Source organism: Tenrec ecaudatus, chromosome 4, assembly GCF_050624435.1.
Source record: "Tenrec ecaudatus isolate mTenEca1 chromosome 4, mTenEca1.hap1, whole genome shotgun sequence".
In the NCBI taxonomy this organism is placed as follows: Eukaryota; Metazoa; Chordata; class Mammalia; order Afrosoricida; family Tenrecidae; genus Tenrec; species Tenrec ecaudatus.
The window spans coordinates 37,909,095-37,934,678 of NC_134533.1; the positions used below are offsets into that span (position 1 = coordinate 37,909,095).

Sequence of the window (25,584 nt, forward strand, 5' to 3'; positions counted from 1 at the left end):
ATAACACCATGACACATGGGACAGAAGACTGAACTATCAAGGCTTTCATTTGACTTATACCCACAATTAATGGTCATGGAAACAGCAGTTCAGAACTGCACTGGACAAAATGTACAATACTTTCCATTTTGCACAAGAAAGCTGGAGTTAAAAGGGAAGACTGAGACAGAATACCTTTGAATTATAGTGTTGCCAAAGCATATTTAATATACCCAAGACTGCCAAAGGACAAATCAATCTGCCTTGAGAAGTACAGTTGGAATGCTTCTTCAACATGATGGCAGACACATTATCAGCAAAGACCAGTTCCTGGCAAGGAATAATGGTGAGCACAGGGTTAGTGAAAAAGAGGAAGACCCTCAATGAGATGCTTTGATACGGTGGCTGCAATGACGGGCTCCGACATAGCAACATGCACGAGGATGGACTGGATGGTGTTCTGTCCTGTTGTACACAGGGTCCCTGAGTCAGAAAGCCCAGGCACCCACCATGTCTGAAATAAAGGAGTTTACATAATTCGCAACACAGAAAAGGGGTAATCACCAATATCTCATCTTGTAAACATTGCAGGGAATGGTAAACATGATTTTATGGGTTGTCAAAATAGAGTTAGTAGGACACAGATTCTATTTTACTGTATATTTTTCTATGTTGCTTTTTAAAAAAAAGCAAATATGAGTTCTATCATTTTTCTATTAAAACTATTTAAAAACAAACAAGTATCCATTTCCACATTTTCCTGGAAGAACAGGTTAAGTAATTGAGTTTGGAGAACTTCTCTGAGATGCAAAGTATGTTTTTAAAATACTAATAAAATCTGTAACAAGAAATGTAAACTGTGACACAGGGTTCTTCAGGCTCTAACATTTTGGAAGCAGATGGCAGTACCCTTCAGAGGCCTCTGGGTGGGTTTAAATCCCATTTTTGGTTAGTATTTGAGTGCTTCAGCACTCAACAGATACATAGCTATGCTAATGATTAAGAAAGAAAGAAAAAAGGCTACCTTGACATTAGCAATTATTTTTAAATTACAAAAAACAGAAGAGTATAATTTAATGACTTTAAAATTTATAATACGTAGAGTGAGCGTGAGTTGAAACCAACTCATTGGCAATGGGATTATAATTCTTTACAGAAGGAAAAAGAATGGTCTCTTGGAACAGGAATCCTATGCATTCTCAGGTGAGGCTGACGAATTAAGCAAACCGTGACTTAAAGAACCCACTCAGAAAGCAACTAACCACTTGACTGAATAACTGTGTGTGACGGAGTGCGTGATTCTTTTTGCTAATACCTCGATTTTTCAATACTTCAAAAACTCAAACATTTTTATTTTGTTTTTCAAAAAATTGTTTCCACTTTAATGATCAAGTTAGTAATAAACAAATATACAAAATTGTCGTTCACATTTCCATACATTGCATTATGGACCGCTTGAAACTCTGGACTACAAATGCAAAAGGGTTCTTTGTATCCTTAACCTCCATTAGCTTCACTTATAAAGGTGATTTTTTGAAAACATGCATTTGTGATACATAGGTGCCACAGAAGTAGTACAAGTGAAAGAATGCACAACAAATAGTGGACGCTGTTCGTCTGTGCCATTATGAGTCAAGTGCCATTGACACCGAAGCACTTATTCTGGGAGATATTTTGCTATCTGAAAAGCATTTCTGAGAAACAGAAAGGGATATAACTAAAAACAAATAATTCTCCAAATACAGTAAAGTTTGTAATGTGAAGCAACTTTTGGGAAAGTAGTTTCAAAATCCTTGCTTCTATAATGGTATAGCTCAAGTCATATATTGTTGGAATATAGCTGCTTAAAAAAAATAAATATACCCATTCATGACTTATCAACAAACATAGTTAGGGACCAAGGATCAGGCGAGTATACGAAAATTGGCTGTAAGTGAAAATAAAGGATGACCATCGGAAATCAGATCATTACATAACTGCCATACTATTGAGGATCACGGCTTAGTCAGGTTTACGTAAAACCTAAACCATCCCAACAAGCATTACTCTCACCCAGCACCCAAATGTTCATTACTGTGAGACACACACTGTTCATATGAAAAGTCTAATAGTAGAAACTATGGTCCCTAATAAGAAATGTCAATTAATGATATAGTTAATAAGGAGGAGTAGATGTATGGGTAATTAAAAGAAAAACGAGACTGAAAAAATCTTGGGACAGCTTCCTAAACAATTGTAAATGCATGACTCCATCTACATAATTTTTTATTTTAGAAATTTACAGATTTAAAGGTAATCTTGAAACTTTCTAAACCATTTTAAAGTCAGATTTTTCCATTTGGCCAATTTCCCGTGTAACAGTACAGTAGAATCTGTATGGCTTCATTAGAAGCTCAGATACATGGAAACGGGTATAATGAGGATGAAAACCAGGCGGCTCTCTTTACCCTAATCTGATCTAGAAATGAATACCACCTTAATAGTTTGCTACGTTACATTATTTCCACATCTCTTTAGATAGGAAAATTCTTTCTTCCTTAAAAATGTTTACTGGATTGTGGCAACATGTGCTTTACTTCTATCTACAACCTAATGCATTTCTATGTCATAAATTTCAAACTCTATGGCAAGAAATGTAAATGCTAACTATCTAGGTATTTATTAAAACCTACACAATGAGAAGACTCATGTCTGGTTGTCTTGGTTCCCCCCTTTTCTCTAAGGCCTGAGAATAAAGTTTTGGTCTAAATAAAAAGGACCAAATGAGAGAAGACAATGTAGCTAAACATAGGGTCTTCCCTCAAGGCAGTATCAGAGAATTGGCTTCTGGTTTTATGAAACACTTGTTTTACAAAATAGAACACAACTGCAAACAGTCTGAAGGCAACTGCAGTGCAAAAGGAAATGGGTTATTTTGTACAAGGAAAAAAAAATCTTTGTTTTCCATGCAGCTTATCATAAAGAAATGTGGTTTCAAACATCCATTTCAAGTTACCAAAAGGCAAGGATGCTTTTAAAGATAGTGAAATCAAACTAGAGAGTAAGTATACTTATAACATGACATTAGAAGATGTAGTTTTCTAGTCTGTACTTTGGAAGCGAAAGAAACCAATTCTGTCCAGAGTTAACACTATCAGAAAGAAATATGGCTGCTTCCTACTCGTCTCTACTTAGCAAAAATAATTTGATGATGTTCCCACTGCTGATATTCTGCACTTCTCATGTGAATCGGGTAAAAGGAATCTAATAGGCTACTTCTGTTTTTCAAAATATGCTACCCATGCAGGCTTTAAAAAATCTTTCAGAAGTGGAAGAATTAACTCTTGAGAGAAACTTCCATTATTGAGTACTTTATTATCTCATACCAGGTACAAGTATTAAGGATTATTGCTTTAAACAAGATCACCTCCAGAAATAAATATGCAAGCTTAAAGCTTAACTCAGATGCAAATGTTAAATCTTCACTCAATGCTACAATGATCCCCTGCTCCACTTCAAATCAAGTCTCATGTTACCTTTGCTACTAATTTACTGAGGTTTTAAGTAAGAGAAATTGGCTGTTAATTCAAAACTCAAGACAATAGCAATATCCACATATACATGTCTTATTTGGGCATTGAGCAGTAACACTGCTTTCTTGATAGGATGTAAGGCACTAAATGGTGGTAAAATAAAAGCATGATGATTAACAACTTCTTTAGAATCCCAAAAAAGTAGACGGTTTAAGATGACACTAGTAAAAAACCCCTTTTCAAACAAATAAGGCATCCTGTTGGCAAACAAATAAAAACAAGGTCATGTTGAACCTAATACATTCACTGTCTGAGCTAAATTACTGAAACTGACATGACTGAAGGAAAGGACGCTACAATAGAGCGTATAAAGGTTGGAAAGGCACCAAAAGAGAGCCCCACCACTCCCAGTTCCACGGGTGGGGGAGCCATGTTTAACACTGCATATATAGTCTAGTATCCGTCTCATTCTCCAAAATGCACATGGTTAGATTTCTATGTCAACAAATCACTTAATCAAGTGCTGGTTCAGTGACAAATTTATTTCCATGAATTAGAAAATTAATGCAGTGTCTAACACACCTCATTTATGAAGCTAAACTAACTCTAGTACTGAATGCATATTCTGGATAACACTGAAGCAAATCTGTATGACAAAAATGGTTACTGCAAGATAATAAAAATTCAACATTAAAACTAAAATTTACTAAAAATAATAAAGTGTATTACAGATACAACATAATTATAACCACATTTTCCTTATGAAAATACATCTATCGAGTGAGATAAAATGTACAATTGAAAATTTTTCCAAAGGAAAAAAAAAACAGTATAAAGGAAAATATTTTTCTTTGAGATAGGGGAAAATAGCATGTCATTGTTTTTGTGTGTGTTATTTCACCGTAATATAATTCAAAATAAAAAGCAGTCATAGAATTGCACCAACTCCACATCCAGTTTCCTGAACATGTTAAGAGTAAAAGGAGTCCATAAAGCAAAATGCTGTTTCTAAAATTTATATTTTAAATTGGTGATATTCTCATACAGAATGCCACATCATACCAGATCTGTTTACAGAATGTACAATACTTTCCATCGTGTGGCATGACATAAATGCAAATATATGCTTTCTGCTATTTCTCTTCATTCTGGTACTTGCCCAGAATAAGGTGAGGGGGAAATCTAGTTAAATGTTCTCTCTCCAGCAATATGGAAAAAATTATAATTAATTCATGCTTCATCATTTGTCAAATAACATTTCTGAAAATAAAACTCAATTACCCAACGGTTTAAAAAATAGAAAAATCATTCATTTGGATAAAACTGTGATGGGACTTGGGTGGAAAGGACCAACTTTCCTGGCAGCACCACTGTCCAATAGCAGAGGTCATGATGTGAAATCCACGGTGGCAGGAAGCAAGCGCACCTGCAGATCACTGCTTGACATTCGATTATCGGAGGCCCTGGACCTCGCTGACCACCCCTTTGCCATTTCCTTAGTGCTGGGAAAGTGACACAATTTGGTGGAAATATTACGAACATTTCTGCTGGACATGATTCAAAAGTTCTCCAAATTTTTCAAAAAGGTCCTCTACCCATTTTACATTTTTCATACAAAGTTGGACAATTTCTTCCTGTCCCAAATCTTCATTTTTTTTCTGCACAGAAGAAATCTAAAAGAAAAAAAGCACCACAAAAACATTAGTTTAACTTATTAGTTTATATTTAAATTCTCTATAAGGGCTTATTCTTTCTAGGTCTTGAATGAAACAGGAATACATTAAAACAAACTAACTTCCACCCCTTCCACGACAGAGACTAATCTGTCTTCCATGGCTCTGATGGAGCAGGAAAGACTAGAGAAGTGGTCCAAACTTGTCAATAATCTTTCAATTCAGTTACAAATTTTGTTTGCTTTTTTCAGCTACAAGTTAAATAACAAACTTCAGCATACTGTCTGCCTTCAACGCGCTGTAAAAATGCCAACATATTCCGTTCCTCTCCTGTCTCTTTGCTAGAAAAAGTTGGATTTATTATGGACGCTGTCAAGCAGTGTTCGTAAGGCTTCAGGGCAACTTAATTTTTAAAACTGAAACATGGATAGTGCTGTTAAGTTAGTAAGTACTACCTACAAAAGTGGAACCTACCTACAGAAATGATCTTCATATACCATCCCAAGGAGGTATAAACATTCCATGAAATTTCTGATAGCTAAAACTATTACAAGTTTTAAATTTTATTTCTTTACATCCTGGCCCAGAGTCCCATTTCTCCAGTCACTTTGTTGAGATGTAAGCGATGCAAGTTCTATCCATTTTCTCTTTGACAGAGGACCCTCTCCTCCAAAGAGGTTTTCGTAAGCATTAGGAGGATACGATGGACAAAACTGCGTAACATGCAGTATGGGCATAAATGTACAGTACATGGGACAAAACAGCAAAATATTGCAGTACCGTATATACTCTTGAATAAACCAAGTTTCTCAGCACATTTTTAATGCAGTTTTTGTGGTATAATTAGATGCCTCCTCGGCTGATATTCAGGTAGGCTTATACGTTGAGTATTTACGGTAGTTATCAAAGCGAATTTGAGTACGATTTTTATACATTATGAAAGAATAGAATGCAAAAATCCATTTACCGTAAATGTAAAGCAACCACTTAACAGCTTAAAAGCATTACCAATTATACCACCTACAAGAATGGTGAGCATCAACTTAATCTGAACACAAAACATGAGATTCAGAACAATAAATCTTGTAGTCATTATTCACAGAATACGTAAAATGTACTTTAAAAAGCATTAAAAAACACTATTGCTAGAGTCTCCTTAAAGTTTTGCAAGATTCTTTTTTAAATAAATGAAAGAATAAAGAGATTACCTCATTCTTACATATTAGATAAACATGATATTTATAATGATGGAGTGAATGATACAAAGAATATAACTGTATTTTCTCAGGATCTACAGCAAACTCCTATGAAAAGAGAAAAAGTTAGAGAAGTATTCCAGGAAGCATCTGATCGTTCAGGTCAATATCGCACTAACGTCTCAGTGACAATCTTACTAGGGTGGGCATTGGGTTATATCAGTATGGGTAAGAGACTACTGAAAAATAAGCATTTAATTCCAAACAAACGAAAACAAGAATTTAAGCTGCATCTAAATATCGTCATTCTTTTTTCAATATTTAATATACACACTACTCAAGCAATTTTACACATTATGAAAAAAGATAACAGTAAGCGATTCCTATTAATTCCTGGGTTCAGAATTATGTAATTAAAAAAAACTCGACAATCTTCCTATTCATTACATACATCTGTACTTTCCTCCCTGGAATGTAACCTATACGAGGAACGGAATTTTAACACTTTCTCACGTTGTGTTTCCTGATACTGAGACGTTTATTTGATACTCTATTGCACACAAAACCAAATATTTTTTAAGATTAATGAATTGATCATACAAACACTTCTGCAATGGTAAATTCATATAGTTTCTATGTGCTTGTGAAGAATCTATTTCCACTGAATACATTTTCCCCCCTATGGAATTAAGTTGCCAAAATGTTTCCAGAAAAGCCTGTAACAATTTATATTTAAAGATGAATTAATTCTAGTTTTAATGATTTTGCACACATGGAATAAAAAGCCCCAATATGATGTCTTGCTTACTAGGTCTACATGAAAACATTTGTGAGCACGTATTATTTGCCAGATATTACTTGGCATTGGAGAAAAACAATGAATAAGACTGAGTTTCTATTCCTCAGTCCAGAGCTGCTCATTCCTAATGGAAAAGACTTCAAACTCAACAACAGAGCAAAATATTTGTTTAATTCACTGTTTAGAGATTATATTAGTGGGAAAATGTTGATTTATGTTTATTAACTTATACTTACTTGTACAGATTTAGTGGTCGTTTTGGAAGTCCTTAGAGTTTTCTTATTATAAGTTTTACCATTCATTTTTATTTTAGAAATAGAAGATCCCCCACTTTTTGCCTTAGAGTCTCGAGTAATTATTGTCAGTTCAGGGAAATTTTCCAAAGCATTCTTCAAAAGAATGAAACAAAATACTTAATATCAGAAGAGAACTAATCGAAATAATTTCTGATTATTGAAAGTTCTTTAACAACAAAATGTGTGTACACATGAAAACAAAATACATGCACATTAACATAGACATGTGTGGAGTATACTGCATGTATCTAACAGACATACGCATATAAACACATACACACACAAAATCACGTGGGAGAGCACTGCTGGGGTATCATCCTGTGGGACTCCTGAGCAAGGCCGAGAGTTGTCAGCAATGACTCTGACTTTATAGCCAGGAGAAAGCGGACCTATTTAAGGTTCTTCAAAGCGCTGCCACTTTAAACCACTGTCAGCACTCTGAAACTAAGCACCGCTGACAGGAAGTCATCTGCTGCTGGTGCTGATGACGACAATGAGAAAGAGAGGCGCCGGAATGCCTTTTTGGCTTCAACATTCCTGCTGTTGTGAAGGGAAGCCCGAGCTTGAGATTTCTGAGCACAATGCAGTTACTATTGAAAATGAAAACTGGTCAGGTGGCAAGACCAACTTGCCTGGTAAAGAAAAGTTTCATCCTGATATGAGAAACTAAAAACAATGACTAAATGATACTTGTAGATAAAATGCATGTTGCTTTATAGTAATTATAGTTACATATAAAATTAAATACCCAGTAACATTTATTACTGTGACACTACTAAAAGGGTCAAAGTACTTCCATTATATTTATGATTCAAAAGGTAAGTCTTCATTTATAAGCTCAGTTGCTTCAGACACAATTTCTAGGCTTCTCTTTTTACCAAACGCACACTACCTCTCAGCACCTGGTATTGTGATCTCAAGATCTGGGCCCCTTTAAAAAATAAGAACAACAAAAAACCCCACCAGATCACACATTTCATTCTTAGCTGTATTTATAAAAGGGAACCAAGTTTCATTTGCTAGAAACAATAGGGTTTTTGACATTGCCTATATAGGAAGGGAAGGATCCTTGGTGTTGGTATGGTTTGTGCTAACTGAAGTGGCTGCTAATTGCAAGGCCAGTGGTTCTAACCCACCAAGTGCTCTGGAGAAGAAAGATGAGGCTTTCTACGTCTGTAAAGACAGAGCCTTATAAACCCACAGGACAATTCTATTCTGTCCTACAGGGTCTGTGAATCAGAAATGACCCTAAAGCAGTGACTTTTGGTCTGGATCAGTGAGTTACCGTTACCTTCTAGCTAACTTCTCTCTCAGATATTTTGTTGCATACTCTGGTACATTCCACCTAAAATATGATGACGCTTGACCATTTTTAGATCTAGAGATATTCTCCATAATAATTGAAATGTAAAAATCTGAAATGCATTCTAAAATGGGAAACAATAAATTCTAGAGTTAAAGAAAAAAATTTAAATGATCTTTCCACTGAGCTCAAGATACCAAAGATGACCCAGAGCACAAAAATTTTAGAAGAAAACAGAGCACTGGAAGTTCCAAAGACTTCAAGATTTCTGATGGAAATAATCCACACAATCATGGCAAACAGTGGCAACTAAACTATTTCTAAAGAACAAGAGAATATTTTTTCATTGATTCAGCAGCTCCGGGCGAGGGCCATGTCTGATCGGAGCACACGGGAGCAGATGAAGGGGGAGGAAAAAAAAACAATTTTTTAATCTACTATTTATATATTCATAGTCAAATCACTCTAACTTAAAGTGTAATTTGAAATACAGATGGATTTGTATAAAAATTTTCAGAAACCGGGAAGGGACCTGAGGCAAAGGGCTTAAGTGGAGGGCAAATGCTTTGAAATTATTAGGGCAAAGAATGTACGGATGTGCTTTATACAATTGGTGTGTGCTTTATACAATTGGTGTATGTAAATGTATGGACTGTGATAAGAGTTGTATGAGCCCCTAATAAAATGTAAAAAAAGAAAAAAAATTTCAGAACCAAAAACTGTAAATGAATTTTTAATAAGTTTCATCAAAAAACTATCATGCAAATTTTTACTGAATCTATTAAATCCCACTGGTAATTAAATACATGTTATTAGAGAATGGGTTTGATATTTTTAAGATAGCCCAAACTGGTCATTAAAAAAAATCATTTTATTGGGGGCTCTTACAACTCTTGTTACAAACCATGCATCAGTTGTATCTGACCTATTAGTACATACATTCCATTGTTCTTTCCTAGACATTCACTTTCCATTGATCCCTTGGGATCAGCTCGTTCCCCTCCCCCTCCCCCAACCTTCATGGCCCCGATAGTGTGTAGATTGTTAATTATTTTCAAATCTCACACCGACCGCTGTCTCCCTTCCCCTCTGGTTTCTGTTGTTCTTCCCCTGGCTGGGGATGTGTGGTTATGTGCCATTCATTGAGATCGGTGCCCCACTCCCTCCCCACAACCCCCTACCTTTAGAGTGTCTTCATTCCCATTCCCTTTCCTGGGTTCCATGTGTTGCGAGTTTTATCTCTTGCCTATACCTATGTACATGTTCCCGTTTAGTCTAGATTGGAGACGGCACTGAGGTTGTGATAGCAGGGGGTGAGGAGGCCTTCAGGGAACAGAGGTATATTGAGTGACCCATTAGTGCCCTACTGCACCCTGATTGACTCACCCCTTCCCTGCGACCCTGATGTGGGGGAATGTTCCTTTGTCCATAGATGGGCTTCAGGTCTCCGCCCCAACCCCCCTCCATTCTCACCAATGCATTTTTATTTGTTTGTATACTGTTTGTTGTGAATCTTCTGGTGCCCGTTGCCCAGTCTCAATGACACCTCATGATCTCACTGGCTGGTGTGCTTCCTCCATATGGGCTTATTGCTTCACTGTTGGATGGCCACTTGTTTAACTTCAAGCCTTTAAGACCCCAGACACTGTATCTTTTAATAGTCAGGCACAATCCTCAATCTTCACATCTGCTTACGCACCTATTTTGTCTTCAGCAATTGTGTGTGTGTGTGTGTGTGTGTGTGTGTGTGTGTGTGTAGGTGAGCATCACAGAATGCCAATTTGTTAAAACATAGTGTTCTTGTATTGGGGGAAGGTATGAGCTGAGGCCCAAGGCCCATCTGCAGCTTCAGTGTATTGCCTTATAAATATATGTACATAGGCCAATACCATTGTTGTTATGGATTAATGCATTTGAGTAAGTACATGGTAAATTAAAAACGAATTGTTGTTAGATGAATTAAAACAACAAGACCAAACCAAGAATGACTTTCATACTATTTCTTCTCATCAGTCTGTGATCACCACTGCGTTTTACCAGGAAGGAAATACCTTGAATGGTTGGTCCAGATGAAGAGTCAAAAGAAGTCTCTTTCGGTTATCATTCAACATGCCATCTATTTTTTTCATATGAGGTAAAAGTAGTTCATCTGAAACAACATCAAATTTTAAGGTAACAGGAAAATGTAATCAACATAAAAAGCTTCCTAAAAATTAAACTTTATCTCAAAACATTAACATAACACTTTAAATTCATTGGCTTATAAAGAACATTACTCACTGAAGTTTGGTCCTGAAGCTTTCTGAACAAAGCATCACTTGGAAAGAGAGAAAGCAGCAGCTCAGTAAGATGATGGACTACAGACGTTCTGGACTAGGCTCGAGACACCTGGGTTAAACCCTATCTCTGCCACTAGACTGGAGAGCAGCTATGTAATCATTGGGCAAGCTGCCTACTTTCTCCAGACCTCTCAGCATATGGATATTACAGTGAGCAAAAACAAAGGACATTTTTAATTCATGGCAATGTGGGGCAAAGAGAAAGTTGAGGAAGAAAAATAATCAACACTCAGTATCACAAGCAGGAGAGTGTATTACTTTAGAAAAGAGAGTGAAAGTATGCTAAAGTTTCCTATGCAAAATTTTGTCTTTTCACCCGAGGACCTTACATTCTTTTAAAGGCAACTTCAGAGTATAGATTATTGCTGGTGCTGCATTAAATAGATAATTAGACTATTTGTTAATTTGTCAGTATAGTGAAAGATGCCCATTGCTCTAAGGGCTTTTCAGAAAACATACACTCACTCCTTAGACTCTAGGTTACTAGCCTGACAGCTGAGCAAATGGATGGCATTCCTACAACACACACAGGGAGATGGCCTTGGAAGGAAAACCTCCTCCTGTTGAAGGAAACATTGTTAGTGCAGAACACTTTCTGAGATCAGCGCAGTCACCTGATCGTTCTCTTTTGGTTGCTGTTGTTAGGTGCCATGAAGCCAGTTCTGACTCACAGTGACTATAGCAGAACACAATCCCGCCCAGTCCTGCTTCATCCTTACAATTGTTATTGTGAACCCACTGTTGCAGCCAATGTGCCAATCTACCTCACCAGTCAAGGGTCCTCCTCTTTTGACGATGCACTCCCACTTTACCAAGTGTTAAGATCTTTCCCAGGAACTTCTGTTAACAAGTCCAAGTTCAGTGGAGAAGTCTTGCTAACTTCACTTCCAAAGAACATTCTGGCTGCACTTTTTCCAAGACAGGTATTTGTTCTTTGGATAGCTTTTGATTACCACCATACAGCTCATCAAATATAATTTAGTGTTCAATACATCAAATCTGTTATTCAGATGTTTTTGAAATTCAGATGGAATATATTCACTGTTGTATTCTGGAACTTGGGACTTGTTTGAATTTTCTTCAGTTTCAACTTGAACTTATATATGAGCAATAGATGGTCTGTTCGACAATAAGCTGCTGACTTTGTTTGAACTGCTTGAGTTTCTCCATGGCTTTATCCCACAGATGTGGTTCATTTGATTTCTGTGTGTTTCACTTAAAGAATTCCATGTGTATAGTTGCCATTTATGTTGTTGAAAAAAAGTATTTGCAATGAAAAGGTCATTGATCTTCCACAATTTTATCATCTATTACCAAGGCCACATTGCTACGAGTAAGAATTGACTCAACGGCAGGAAATTTGATTTCTTTGGTATCCCTTCTTCTTTGTTTCTAATTTTTGCATTTCAATAGCCAATAATTATCAATGCATATTGAGTGCACATTTGATCAATTTTAAACTGAAGATTTTGGACAAATTCTTCAATTTCTGTATCACTAGTTTTAGCGACTAGTGCATAAATTTGAAGAGTAGGTATATTAAATGGACGTCCTTGTATGTGTATATCCTGTAACAGACAGCACTGTACTTCAAGATAGGCCTGAAACATCCTTTTTGACGATGAATACAATAGCATTCCCTCTAATTTATCACTCGGCAGAGTGCACATTATGGACCAAGCCAAGTCCGTTTTAGCTCACGAATGCCATGGATATGGATCTTTATGCAACCTGTTTCATCTCTGACTACTCCAATTTTCCTAGATGCATACTTCATACATTCCAAGTTCCAATTATTAGTACCGTATATACGTTTGTAAAAGCAGAATTTTCCAGCATATTTTAAATGCCGTTTTTGTGGCAAAATTAGGTGCCTTGGCTGAAATTCGGATTGGCTTACATTCGAGTATATATGGTAAATGTTTATAGGTTATTTTGAGTTATTCTCAATTAAATGGAGGTCCTGAAAGCGTTGCCCTTTCCCTATCATATGATTGACTATACTTTGAAAAGGCAGCTCTTGCTCCATCATATTTTGAGTGCCTTCCCACTTGAAGGACTCCCTTCTGCTACGATCTGACAATGTTTATTGTTACAAGGTTTTCAGTGGCTGATTCCTTAGAAATGGACAGCCACTTCCTTCTTTGTAACGTGTCGTGTTCTTACCCTGGAGACGACTGAACCCTGTTGTTCACTGTGGGTGACCCTGGTGGCATTTAGAGCACCAGGGAAAGCTTCCGGCATCACAGCAGCACACAAGGCGCTCCAGTAGGGTACACCGACAGACAAGCGGTAATTCAATCTACTAAGATACTATCAACTTAGTCCACAGAGACAAACTTCTGTGGAATATATAAAAATATGGTCTTCCTAATTTTTCTCAATGTCGAAGAACCAGAAAACACTGATAAACAATAAGAGAAAAAAAATTCCAACTCTAGTTACTCAGAAATGACAATTACTCTAAGAGACGTATATTTTACAATGCAGCAAGTAGTGATTGAGAAAAGGAAGATATGACCACAAACATGCTGACCTAGGGAGGTATCTATTTGGGTGTTATTCTTGTTGCTTCTACCACTAAATGCTGTGACTTTAAGAAGATACATTATTCTCTTAGTACCTTAGTCTACCAAATGTTTTAGATGAGGTAATCTTTAAGGTTTACAACTGGACCAAAAAGTATCATGATAAAAAGAGAGAAAAGATTGAAGTTGTCAAGGAAACATAATCATCAGCCATGGAAGAAGCCATTAAGAAATCAAACAACATACTGCACTGGGAAAATCTGCAAAAGACCTGTTTAGAGTGTTACAAAGCCAAGCTGTTACCTTGTATACTAAGGGGCACCGGACCAAGCCATGGCATATTCAATTACCTCTTATGTACGTGAAAGCTGGACATTGAATAAGGATGACCAAAAGAAATTGATGTATTTGAATTAGTGTTGGTGAAAGTACGGAATACACCATGGCTTGGAAGAAGTGATGCTAGACTGTTCCTTAAGAGCAAGGGCACTGAGACCTCATCTCATATACTTTGGACATGTGCTCAGAAGAAAGGAAGACCCCGAAGGATCGATTCATTAAACTAGTGCCTGGAACCGTGAACTCAGAGATATCAATCACTGTGGGGATGGCACAGGCCAGGCAGTGTCCCATTCCACTGCACACTGTGTTCTTCAAAACGGGCTTGATGGCACTACACAACTTCTAAGGTCCGTGGCTAGCTTCCCATGGCTCTCAAATGACAGCTCCATGAGGAGTACGGTCTGATTAGGAGGGAACCCTGTTGGTGTAGTGACCACAAGTTGGGCTGCTAACCAAAGTTCATCAGTTTGAAACCACCAGTTCACTCTGAAGTAGAAAGATAGGGCTTTCTATTCCCATAAAGAATTAGAGTCTTGAAGACTCAGAAGGCAGTTCTTTTGGTTCTATGGGGTCTCTGAGTCAGGATAGACTTGATGGCAGTGATTTTGAGGATATTTTTGCCTGATAATATAGTAAGAAAAAACAGTGGTTTGGAAATTAGAAGCCCTTTGGGTCCTTATGCAGGTCACTTAACCTTTCTGTATCTCATCCCTCCCCCCTCCCCAAATGGCTCTCAGTTGTTCTGGGGCTAAAGTAAAAATAATATGTGTCAAAGTATTTGAGATTTGTAAAGCAATAGACATTATTATTGAATTGTATTTGTTACTGATTACTCTGCTCTTAGAATCTTTTGATTTTATATCCACACTACTTAATTTTATAAAAGACTAGCAAAAACTGTCCTAGTAATTTTTTACTCCTGCTCTCCTTGGCACTGGTAGATGCTACAGTAGATGGAGTAAAAATGATCAAAGAATATTATTAAACTTATGAATTATCACTTTGTCATATGTAAATACTGTCCATTTTACAATAAACATAATTATCAAAGGAAAAGGGTAGAAGGATAAAGAAATAACATTGAGTGGAACCTAGTACATATATTATTTTGATCAATTAGAAAATAGCTTTTCTGAGATGTATCTGTCATGGAAAATAAAAACATATTTTATCTCTATACCATTATCATCTTCCTAATTACCAGAAAACAAAGTATTTTAACATCTGTACCTTTAACTTAGGTTTCATGTAAGGCAGTGAAATACTATGAAGCCTCTAGAATGGAAAGAAACTGGTGGGTAGTTACATAATTTCCCCACTGGCAAAAATCAATACAAAACACATTCAATATAAAGTTCAAATATTCAGACAACATGTGAGAAGATATGACTCATTTGAAATAATCTAAGATATTATAAATTTTTACTAAAACATATAGGCATAGAGTACACAGATCATATATAAACAATACAGAACAGAAAAAAAGAAATGCAGAAAGTACGACCAAGAAAGCACTACTTAGAAATCTGTACCATTGCTCTTCTCCAAGGCTTGCATTGTGTCAGGGTCCAAGGCAATGCTAACAAGCAATTCCATGTAGCTCTTAAAGGTTTCCTTCATTGCTCTCGTGTTCAAAAAACGAGTGACAAAGGGAGCTGGAGGATCAAATTCTGGCAGGGGGAGGAAAGGAAACATTAAATTTTCCCTCCTGACAACTTTTAAAATACTTTCTCTATAAGAGTCCATAAACAAATGAAAACTCACAGGCAAGAACTTCTCAAATGCAAAGTTCTCTTATGCTGCTATAAAAACGGTTTGCACATCAGAATCAATGAGAGTTTAATAAACAAAAAACAACAACAGACTGCTGGACCTCCAGGGACAGAATTGCTGGTCGACGGTGGAGGTACTGGTGATGAAGTCCAAACATATTTTTGAAAAGTTTCCCATAAGATCTTGAAGTCAAATATCAGTTCAGCACTTAGAGACCAAAGTTTAGTGGGAACCTATTTCTTTGCACTTGGTCCCTAACAGGACATATGTGGGGGCTTTCAAATGTCTGTGGAAACCGTAATTAAAAGATAAGGGAGTTTTCCCACAAACACCTTTGTACATTACCAGGTTGTGTTACTCAAAACCTGATGCTCTGGCTATAGTCATCAGGTCATAAAGAAATCACAAAACATCTGAATATTTAATATCTATTCCTACTTGCCGCCACACCCAAATCGCTATGAAATTATGGCATAGGGTCAATACATATTTTAGAAAATGAATGTAAACAAATCCCACTTAAATTCCATGTTAAGAACTTCAAAATCTATCTCTTATATCTTAAATAAAACAAGAGTCTCTCAATTTTAACTTTTTCCATACAAACGTGCAATTATCTTTTATGCCCTAAAAAAGGCAGTTTTTAGTCCTGACCCCCGGAGGTACCATGATACATTCAGGGGGTCTTTGACCTCAACATTATTTTCATAGTATGATTAAGATGTTAGTTGCCTTTTTCACTGTGCTGACATTTACAGAAATGGTACAAAATAATGTTGGGTAAACTGCTGGTGCCTTGCTTAGCATTAGTCAAACTACTGGCTCCATCTGTACGAGAGGTCATGTCACAGCAGTACACTTGCAGGTGGGAAAAAAAAGCCAGTTTCATTTAAAAACAGTTCTTGATGAAGCATTAAAAATTAATTAAACTTCCACTCTTCCTACAAAATGAGTTCTAGTGGCACAGTGGTTATGTAGTGAGTGGGTTGCGATCCTCAAGGTCTGAAGTTTAAAACCATCAGGTAGGTGCTCCTCAGGAGAAAGACAGGACTTTCTATTCCCGTCAAGAGTTATATTTTCAGAAGCCCAACAGGCAGCTCCACATTGTCCGTAAGGGTCACCACCAGTCAGACCTGGCTCAGTGGTATTATTTTAGAGTTCTTCCTATAATGCATAATTTATGAATAAATGTCATTTTAAATCAGAACTGAAAAGTAAATGTCCTTCTTATTTCATAAAACTATTACAATGAAGTTATTGACTTAGAAGTTAAAATGCTTTGAGTCGTTTTTATGAAGACAAAGTGAATGTCTGTTTAATATTCTGTGATGAAATGAGAAGTACACGTGAAGCACTGGCAAAGCAAAATGTAGTAGGAATCAGCTCCTGTATGACTTTCAAGTCGGACTATCCACTTTTTCACATGGTTGCAGTTTTTATTTGAATGAGTGACTGATAGACATGGTATGCATTCAAGCATCTGGTGGACATTTTCTTAAAAACCAGTAACGTGTACCTGTACTTAAAGGAACAGCTGGCTCTATCTTCTGTTAGTGATACATTTTGAGATTTTGTGAAAACACGTTCTGTAAAATTTGCAACTGTCCCTATAAGCTTAAGAGCTTCTTAACACTTAAACACTTCATTACTGAGATCAGCTGTGATATTTAAAAAAAATACTTTTATTAGGGGCTCTTACAACTCTTATAATATTCCATACATCTATTGTTTCAAGTGTATTTGTATGATGCTGCCATCATCATTTTCTAATATTCTATTTGAGCTCTTAGTATCAGCTGTTCTTTGTGCCCTCCCTCCCCCTTCCCAAGTGGGGGCATTTTAAAAATGAATTTAATTTGGTATAATAAAATAAAATGTATAAGCATTCCAAAGATCTATATCACTGAGCTACCTAGTATTTTCCAAATGACCAATTCATAAAATTGTGCATGGATCACACACCCAATTATAAAATGAACAAATAGATTTTAATGTAACAGAGCAAGAAATGCTCAGCAAACTATCACTACTGTTTTAAGTATTTAAAAATATCCACAATTATCTATAAAGGCATGCAAAACATTCCACCCTTTCCTGTTATATATGTAAGTGAGGCTGGGTTTGCTTTATATATTTTAAACAAGAAAAAGAATTTAGAAGCAAATATGAACTTAGGAACTCCAAATACTAAATATTGCTAATTTGGTATAGTTATTTTTAAAAATTACATCCATATATAATGGACCGATTTTAAATTTAAATTTTAATTGTTATCTGGCAAATATAGATTCAGCCTATATAAACATGAGTTTTTAAAATACTCAATTAATTCTGATGATAGTAAAGCGGTCTTAAAAAAAGAGACTTAAAAAAAAAAAAAGAGACTTTGAAAATGGCCAGCTCATAAATGATTTTACTGTCAATATTTACTTTCTATAGTGTACTAGTGACGCCTAGTGGTCATTGAAGTTATCACAGGGATGGTAACAGTCTGTCATTTGAGGAAGCAGTGTAAGATGAGTGGAAATGGAGTATCTCCCTATCGTAAGCAGTAAGTAGGACCGCTAGCAGCTAAAATAACAATGCTTTATAATACGAAAGCACGGATTTCTTTATAAATTTTGAAGTACATATTTCTAGTAAACACTCAAATGTAGTTTTACAAAGTGTATTTGGAATAGACTGTTGTAGTGGAGGGTGGCATGGTGGTTTTGCGCTGGACTGTGATCCACAAGGCCACAATACCACCAGCTGCTTCACAGGAGAAAAAGGGGCTTTTTACTTCCATAAAAAGTTAGTCTCAGAAACCCACAGGAGCAGTTCTACCCTGTCGCTACGAGATCAGACTGATTCGATGGCAGCGAGAGAGTTGCACTAGCGAAGACACTTTAACTCTACTTCTCTGAGTGAGCCTTTGTTCACACAGATGATTAAACACACAATTACCACATGAAATGCGGACCATCGAATCCACTCAGATGTCCTGGAAGACAAGTTTGGCAATCTACTTCTGAAAGGTCATAGCTTTGAGAACCCTACGTAGCAGTTCCAAAGTCTTCCTGCTCACATGGGGTCCTCATGACTCAGACCCGACTTGATGACAACAAACAACTAATAATCTGTAACATTAGCAATATGAATGCTGACAATGCTAGAAATTATTCTGGGTATCAACTTCTTCATTCCAAACGCCTAATCTATCATTTAGGTCTTGCCAATTTTACACCTTAAATTCATTGAATATACAATATTGGTTCCATCACTGTTACTAGTATGTAGTTCTAAATCCTCAAGTCATGCCAAGACTGATGTCTCAATTCGAATTTCACCAGGTTACTCTACTTATCCCTCCTCAAACTACAACTTGGCCTACAAAATCCTATGTGCTTTAGCTTCAGCATAGCATACAGGGCCTTCAACATTTCCTTCATCTTTCCCTCTGAACCTTCAAGTTTATACTCTCAAAAAGAAATGAGGTTGGATAACTTTATTTAAAGGACCTACTGGTAATTATTTTAGGCTTTGCTGATCATGTGGTCTCTGTAGTAACTACTAAAATCTGCCTCTGTGCTGGGAAAGCAATCACAAGTGTAGTACTGAGACGAGATTAATTAACCCACACGCGGTTAATCCTTTATTAGCCGGTGATCGAGGCGGCTAGAGCCTACTTCAAGCTTGACCACAAGTGCTTAAAGTGGGGGGATTTTACACTGTGGAACAAAAGGGCACAAGGGCAGGTGGCATTATGATATATGGAAAAATGAAAACTTATAAAAATAATAAGGGGGGTTACAAGCAACAGCAACTTAAAAAATAAATGGCAACTGGTCAGCAGTTACAGAAGTTACAAAAGGAATTACAGTAGTTGCACAGTGGTCATACTTGGGTCAAGAAAAAAAAGGCTACATTCAGGCTAATTAACATAGTATGGGTACATTGACAAAATGGCTACCCTTAACTAATACATTACGGTTACATTGGAGTTAACTGTGGTGGGTTACTACACAAACAACATATATATATATATATATATATATATATATATATATATATGGGTATGGGTGTGTTCTAACAAAATTTTACTTACAACAACAGCGACAACAAAATCTGTGGGTGAGATTTTGTTCACAGGTGGCACACCCCTGATGTGGACACTAAACTGCGTATGTCACACATCATGCTTTGATAGCCCAGATAGTCTTATGCTTTAAAACTTAGTTTTGATCTCCAATATAATGTCAAAAGACTTTTATCATAAACAAATATTTTATAATGGCTCCCCCCCATTTTTAAAAGGAGAAAAAGGTTTCAAAATCAACAAGTTTGAAACAGTTGGCCTTTTATTTTGGCCGTCTCATTTTAAAGAGAAAAGCGAGACACAGAGAAAATACCTAGCTAAGTTATGGGTAGATGTATAAACAAAAGAGCTTCAGACAGTTTGTGGGGATGTTCTATCTGTGAATTCCATTTTCCCATGACCTTTCTGCACCCCCTTTGTGTATAAATATTACTATCTAGCATTAACTACAATTTTAGAGTTGCTGTTGTCTAGGTTCATTTACTTTTTTAATATGAACTCAGACGGAGAAACTTAAACTAGATGATTCTTAGTCATTTATTCTACTCCAAGAGGTGAGCTAATTGTCATTATTAATGGGAGAAGCCACAGGGGTGTGTTTCAGCTCATTTCCTTCATTACTGTGCTGTGGCACGTGTGCGTCCACTGCACTATCAGTTTATGTTCTCAGGAAAAGGGAGCTTATGTTCATAGGAGTCAAAGCAGAACCTAATTAGGAAGATAAATTTCTCCACAAAATAATACAAATATATTGTCATCAATATTACTGCTCCCTCATTTATGTGGATAATCTCAAGTTACTGACGTGTTCAATCCATATACAACTCACCCTCATCATCACTACTGGTGTGGATCTCAGGAGATGAGTCAGACTGGGATGATGAAAAGTCTTCTTTCCACTTCTTCCGTTTCTTTGGGGGTGGTTCAGCCTTTATTTTTAGCTGCTTAACTTTGGGTTTCATGGAAGGGGCTTTTGTAGTTGCAGCTTTTGGTGTTGGAGGATCAGAAGTCTTATTGCTACTGCTTGGTTTAGCCTGAACATTTCTGAAATTTTACAAACCAAATGGGTTAACACGAACACATTGTTAGACTAAAATAAATGAGAAAATGCAATTAAATAGAGGAATCACAACAGAAGAAACAACTTATTACCTTGTCAACACCTGAAAAACACAGTTCCTGTCCTACCATCTCCAATGGTGACTTCACAAAAACATTCTTTAAATGCTAATGGTCAATATAGTCACATATTAAAGATTCATTACTAGAGTCAATTCTGATTCACAATGACTCAATAGGAGTTAATAATTAAAGGGGTAATAAACCCTTTCTTCTTTTCTTCACCTTCTTGTCTCTTTATAGACTCATCTTCCAGACACTACATATAAGAGATGATCGATGGGCTTAAAGACATAACACATGATAAATTCCAATGGCCATATTTAACACTGAACTTCAAAACTCCCACAGGCTCTGGATGTACCAGGTTTAGGTGAAAAAGGCAAGCTGCTTTTACAAGATGGGTACATAAATAGGACTAGACTTCCCTGGCACTAGGCCACTTGTCAGTTAGCTTCTAGAGCAGCGGTTCTCAACCTGTGGGTCGTGACCCCCTTAGGGGTATATGTGTGTGTGTCAAACGACCCTTTGACAGGGGTTGCCCGATTCATAACAGTAGCAACATTACAGTTATGAAGCAGCAACTGAAATAATTTTATGGTTGGGGGTCACCACCACATGAGGAACTGTATTAAAAGGTTGCGGCGTTAGGAAGGTTGAGAACCACTGTTCAAAAGTCATACTCCAGACAACAACCAAATAAACCCTCAAAACTCAAGTTTTGCCCTAAAGTTGATTCTGACTCATAGCAACCCTATAGGGCAAGGCAGATCTGCCAATACAAGACCAAGGTAGGTTTCCAAGGCAATAACTTTACAAGAGTAGAAAGCCTCCTTTTTCCAATGGAGAGGCTGGTGATTTCGAATCACTGACCTTGTGGTTAGCAGCCTAACACACAAGTACTGTGCCACCTGATCTCCCTCCAGACAACCAAGTGACACTGAGAATGATGACGATTCTACTACACATTTGTCTAGTACAGTGAAGGGCTCATAGGTGCTTTCTCAAGGTTTTTCTTATTTTAAGTTTGAGACAGTGGTATGTGGGAAAGGCATTTTTGTTTTCTTTTATAGATGGAAATGAAGGCTTTACACCCACAGGCTTTACTCTATTTCAGTGGTTCTCAACCTTCCTAATGCCGCAACCTTTTAATACCATTCCTCATGTTGTGGTGACCAATGTAAAGAAGCCAAATCCTCACCACTGGACCAGTAAGTAATATCATGATCAATAGAGAAAAGATTGAAGTGGTCAACGATTTCTTTTTGTTTGGGTCCACAGTAATGCTCATGGAAGCAGCAGTCGAGAGATCAAATGATGCACTGTACTGGATAAATCTGCTGCAGAAAAGTGTTGAAAAGCAAGGAAGTTACTTTGAGCATTAAGGTACACCTGATCCAAGCCATGTCATTTTCTTTTTTTAGCCATAATATTTTCAATCACCTCATATGCATGTGAATTTGGACACTGACGAAGGAAGATCGAAGAAGAAACGATGAATTTGAAATTGTTGTGCTGGTGAAGAATGTTGATGGTCCCTGAGACTACCAGAAGAACAAACCAATCTGACTTGGAAGAAGTACAGCCAGAATGCTCTTTTAGAGGCAAGGAGGGCAAGACTTGGTCTCATGTACTTTGGACATGTTGTCAGGAGAGATTGGACCCTGGGGAAGGATATCATGTTTGGTAAAGTCAAGGGACAGCAAAAAAAGAGGAAGGCCTTTGACAGGATTGATTGACACAGTGTATCGATAGACTCAAACAAAAGAACGATTCTGAGTATGTCACAGGACTGAGCAGTTTCATTCTGTTGTACAAATGATCACTGAGTCAGAAATGACTCGACAGCACAAAACAACAACGGGCTTCAGAAAGGATTATTTAATATTAAGTCACAAAGAGCTAGATTCAAATCTTAAGTCTTTAACTCTAATGTCTTCACCACACCTCAGTGACATAAAAAATACTCAGAGAGAGAGAAAAGGAAGCTCATCCCACCATGCATGACTATGAGCTTTACGTGCTGGCCTGAGGAGAGGGTCACACCCCGTCCTAGGCACTGTGCAGTGCTGCTCTAACACAAGCATCACAAGCAGACGCTGCAACAAGCAAGCTCAGGTCCTCTAAGTTTAGAAGGCCTGAGTCTTTTCTAGGAAATAGCTCTCTCTCTTTTGGCTCTGAAGGAAGGTCCTTGTCTCTTTTGAGTGCTGCTCCTGGGTGAGTTTCAAATGGCGTGGCTTTCTCTTCCTCCATCTCTGCTTACTTAGTAGCTCGTTTTACCTCTCCTGTGTCTCTAAACAGATATATTTAACCACACTCTGCACAGATATTGTCTCATTAACCTAACAGAAAACTCATTCCTCAATGGGAATATAGTCACAGATACAGGAGTTAGGATTTATATTTGGAGTACAGTAAATTAGAAAATAAATACCTGATAGGTTGTGAAGGCTTATTTCTTGGCTTTTTGGAACACACTCGGACATATTCCTTTTTGTTTGCATTTTCAATGAACTTCACATATATCCTTTTGTACTTACTCTTGGCATCTCCAAAATATCCAAGGTACTAAGAAAACAAACCCTTCAAATTACATAATTGTACAATTTGTACATAACACATATTACTTTGTTGCCTTGACTGATACTCATCTAGCCATCAAAAACGCAGCTCTGCCAAAATTTCACCTTGAATCAAAGTCTTCTCAGCGGGCTCATTTTTCATGGAAGCCCACACAGAGATGCTGTTTCCTTTGGCTCATCAATAAAATCCAATTTACTCAAGCTACTGAACAACTACAAAAACATCACATTGTCGGTCTTCTGATAAAATCAGCCTATCTGAGTGAAGAATCAACATAACAGCCACTAAGTCTATTTGGATTCTGTATGAACAACGCTAATTCCTTTATTAAAAACATACATCTGAAATAATTTTAGTATTCACATTTTCTCATTTGATTTTATTTTAAAATCAGAGATTACCACACACTCTGCTATTAAAAAGACTATAAAAAGTAACTTTAAATAATGTATTTTCCCTAGAATCACAATGAAAAAATAGTAAAGCTAATGTAAACAAGCTCTGTACTTACACTATTTGTTGCAGCAAATTCCCTTTGCCCATCTCGAATTTCAGGGACAAACTTTTGTAATAAGGCTTTTTGTACTTTCCAAATAGCTGGGGGTTCTTTTCCTGATTTTAAAGCCTCCTGTAATAAAGAGTTATTTATATTTATAAACAAGATCACAGATTAAATTTATAAAATCTTAGAATTGAAAAGAACTTTAAAGACCTATCTATTTCATTTTTGAAATCTTTCACCTTGTTGAACCTCTATAACAATTGTTTTCTTTAAAAAAATCATTTTAGGGATGGGGGGAAAAAAAGGGAAACCGAGCTGATTCCAGGAACCCAAGTGGAAGGTGAATTATGAGAGTGACGAGTGCAACGAATGTATAAGGGTGCTTTGCTCATTTGATGTATGCACAGATTGTGATAAGAGCCTTATGAGCCCCAATAAAAAAGATTAAAAAAAAAAAGAAAGAAAGAAAATGATTAGGGCAAAGAATGTACGGATGTGCTTTATACAATTGATGTATGTATATGTATATGTATGGATTGTGATAAGAGTTGTATGAGCCCCTAATAAAATGTAAAAAAAAAATCATTTTATTGGGGACTCTTATAGCTCTTGTAACAATCCATACATCAATTGTATCAAGCACACTTGTACACGTTTCCATCATCCTTTTCAAAACATTTTCTACTTGACCCCTTTGTTAGTTCTTTTGTTCCCTCCCACCCTCATGAACCCTTGATAAATTATATATTATTATTATTTCATATCTTACACTGTCTACTCTCTCCTTTCACTCACTTCCTCGTGTGTGTGTGTGTGTGTGTGTGTGATACTTCAATCATTACAATTGGTTCCCCTTTTCCAACCCCCAACTGCCCTCTACCCTCATGGTATTGCTACTCTCATTATTAGTCCTGAGGGATTTAATCTGTCCTGGATTCCATGTGTTGAGAGCTCTTACGGTACCAATGTACATACTCCAGTCTAGCCACATTTGTAAGATAGAACTGGGTTTGTGATAGTGGGAGTAGTGAAGCATCGAAGCATTAAAGAACTAGAGGAACACTGTGTGTTTTGTAGGTGCTACACTGTACCCTTGCTGACTTGGCCCTTTCTTGTGACCCTTCTGTGAGAGGATGTCCAATTGTCTACAGATGGGCTTTGGGTCTCCCCTTCGACCCACCTTGTTCGCCTTGATATTATTTCTTTGAAGTTTATTATTTAGTCTGTACTTGAGTAGCCTGGTACCCTTTTGCAGTTAAAGGACCTGAATGTTTTTCTTCATTGATACTATCATAATTATTTATATAATTTTAATGCTATATATAGAGAAAACCAGAAGAGATATACTAATAATAATTCATTGTGCTTGGTAGGAACATAAACTTGAACATTATGTTCTTCTATTTTTTTTTATAGTTGAAAGATCATTTTATTGGGGGCTCTTACAATTCATAACATTCCATACATCAATTGCATCAAGCATATTTATACATATGTTGCCATCATTCATTCTAGACATTTATTTTCTTTTTTTAATTAATAAATCTTTTTATTGGGGGGTC

At 36.8% G+C, this 25,584-nt stretch overlaps 1 protein-coding gene across 2 annotated transcripts in view; it reads right to left on the reverse strand.

Annotated features, from left to right (window-relative positions):
- Positions 1 to 3,645: 3,645 nt before the first annotated feature.
- QSER1 (glutamine and serine rich 1) overlaps positions 3,646 to 25,584 on the reverse strand; it is a 77,516-nt gene continuing 55,577 nt past the window's right edge. For both annotated transcript variants that reach the window (XM_075545933.1, XM_075545932.1), the window contains exons 6-13: positions 24,032 to 24,148; positions 23,372 to 23,505; positions 20,648 to 20,862; positions 15,500 to 15,637; positions 10,810 to 10,907; positions 7,396 to 7,548; positions 6,373 to 6,468; positions 3,646 to 5,164 (exon numbers count right to left, since the gene is read on the reverse strand). In XM_075545933.1, coding sequence (XP_075402048.1) covers positions 5,024 to 5,164; positions 6,373 to 6,468; positions 7,396 to 7,548; positions 10,810 to 10,907; positions 15,500 to 15,637; positions 20,648 to 20,862; positions 23,372 to 23,505; positions 24,032 to 24,148 — 1,092 coding nt within the window. In that variant the 3' untranslated portion in view covers positions 3,646 to 5,023. The remainder of the gene's footprint in view (positions 5,165 to 6,372; positions 6,469 to 7,395; positions 7,549 to 10,809; positions 10,908 to 15,499; positions 15,638 to 20,647; positions 20,863 to 23,371; positions 23,506 to 24,031; positions 24,149 to 25,584) is intronic.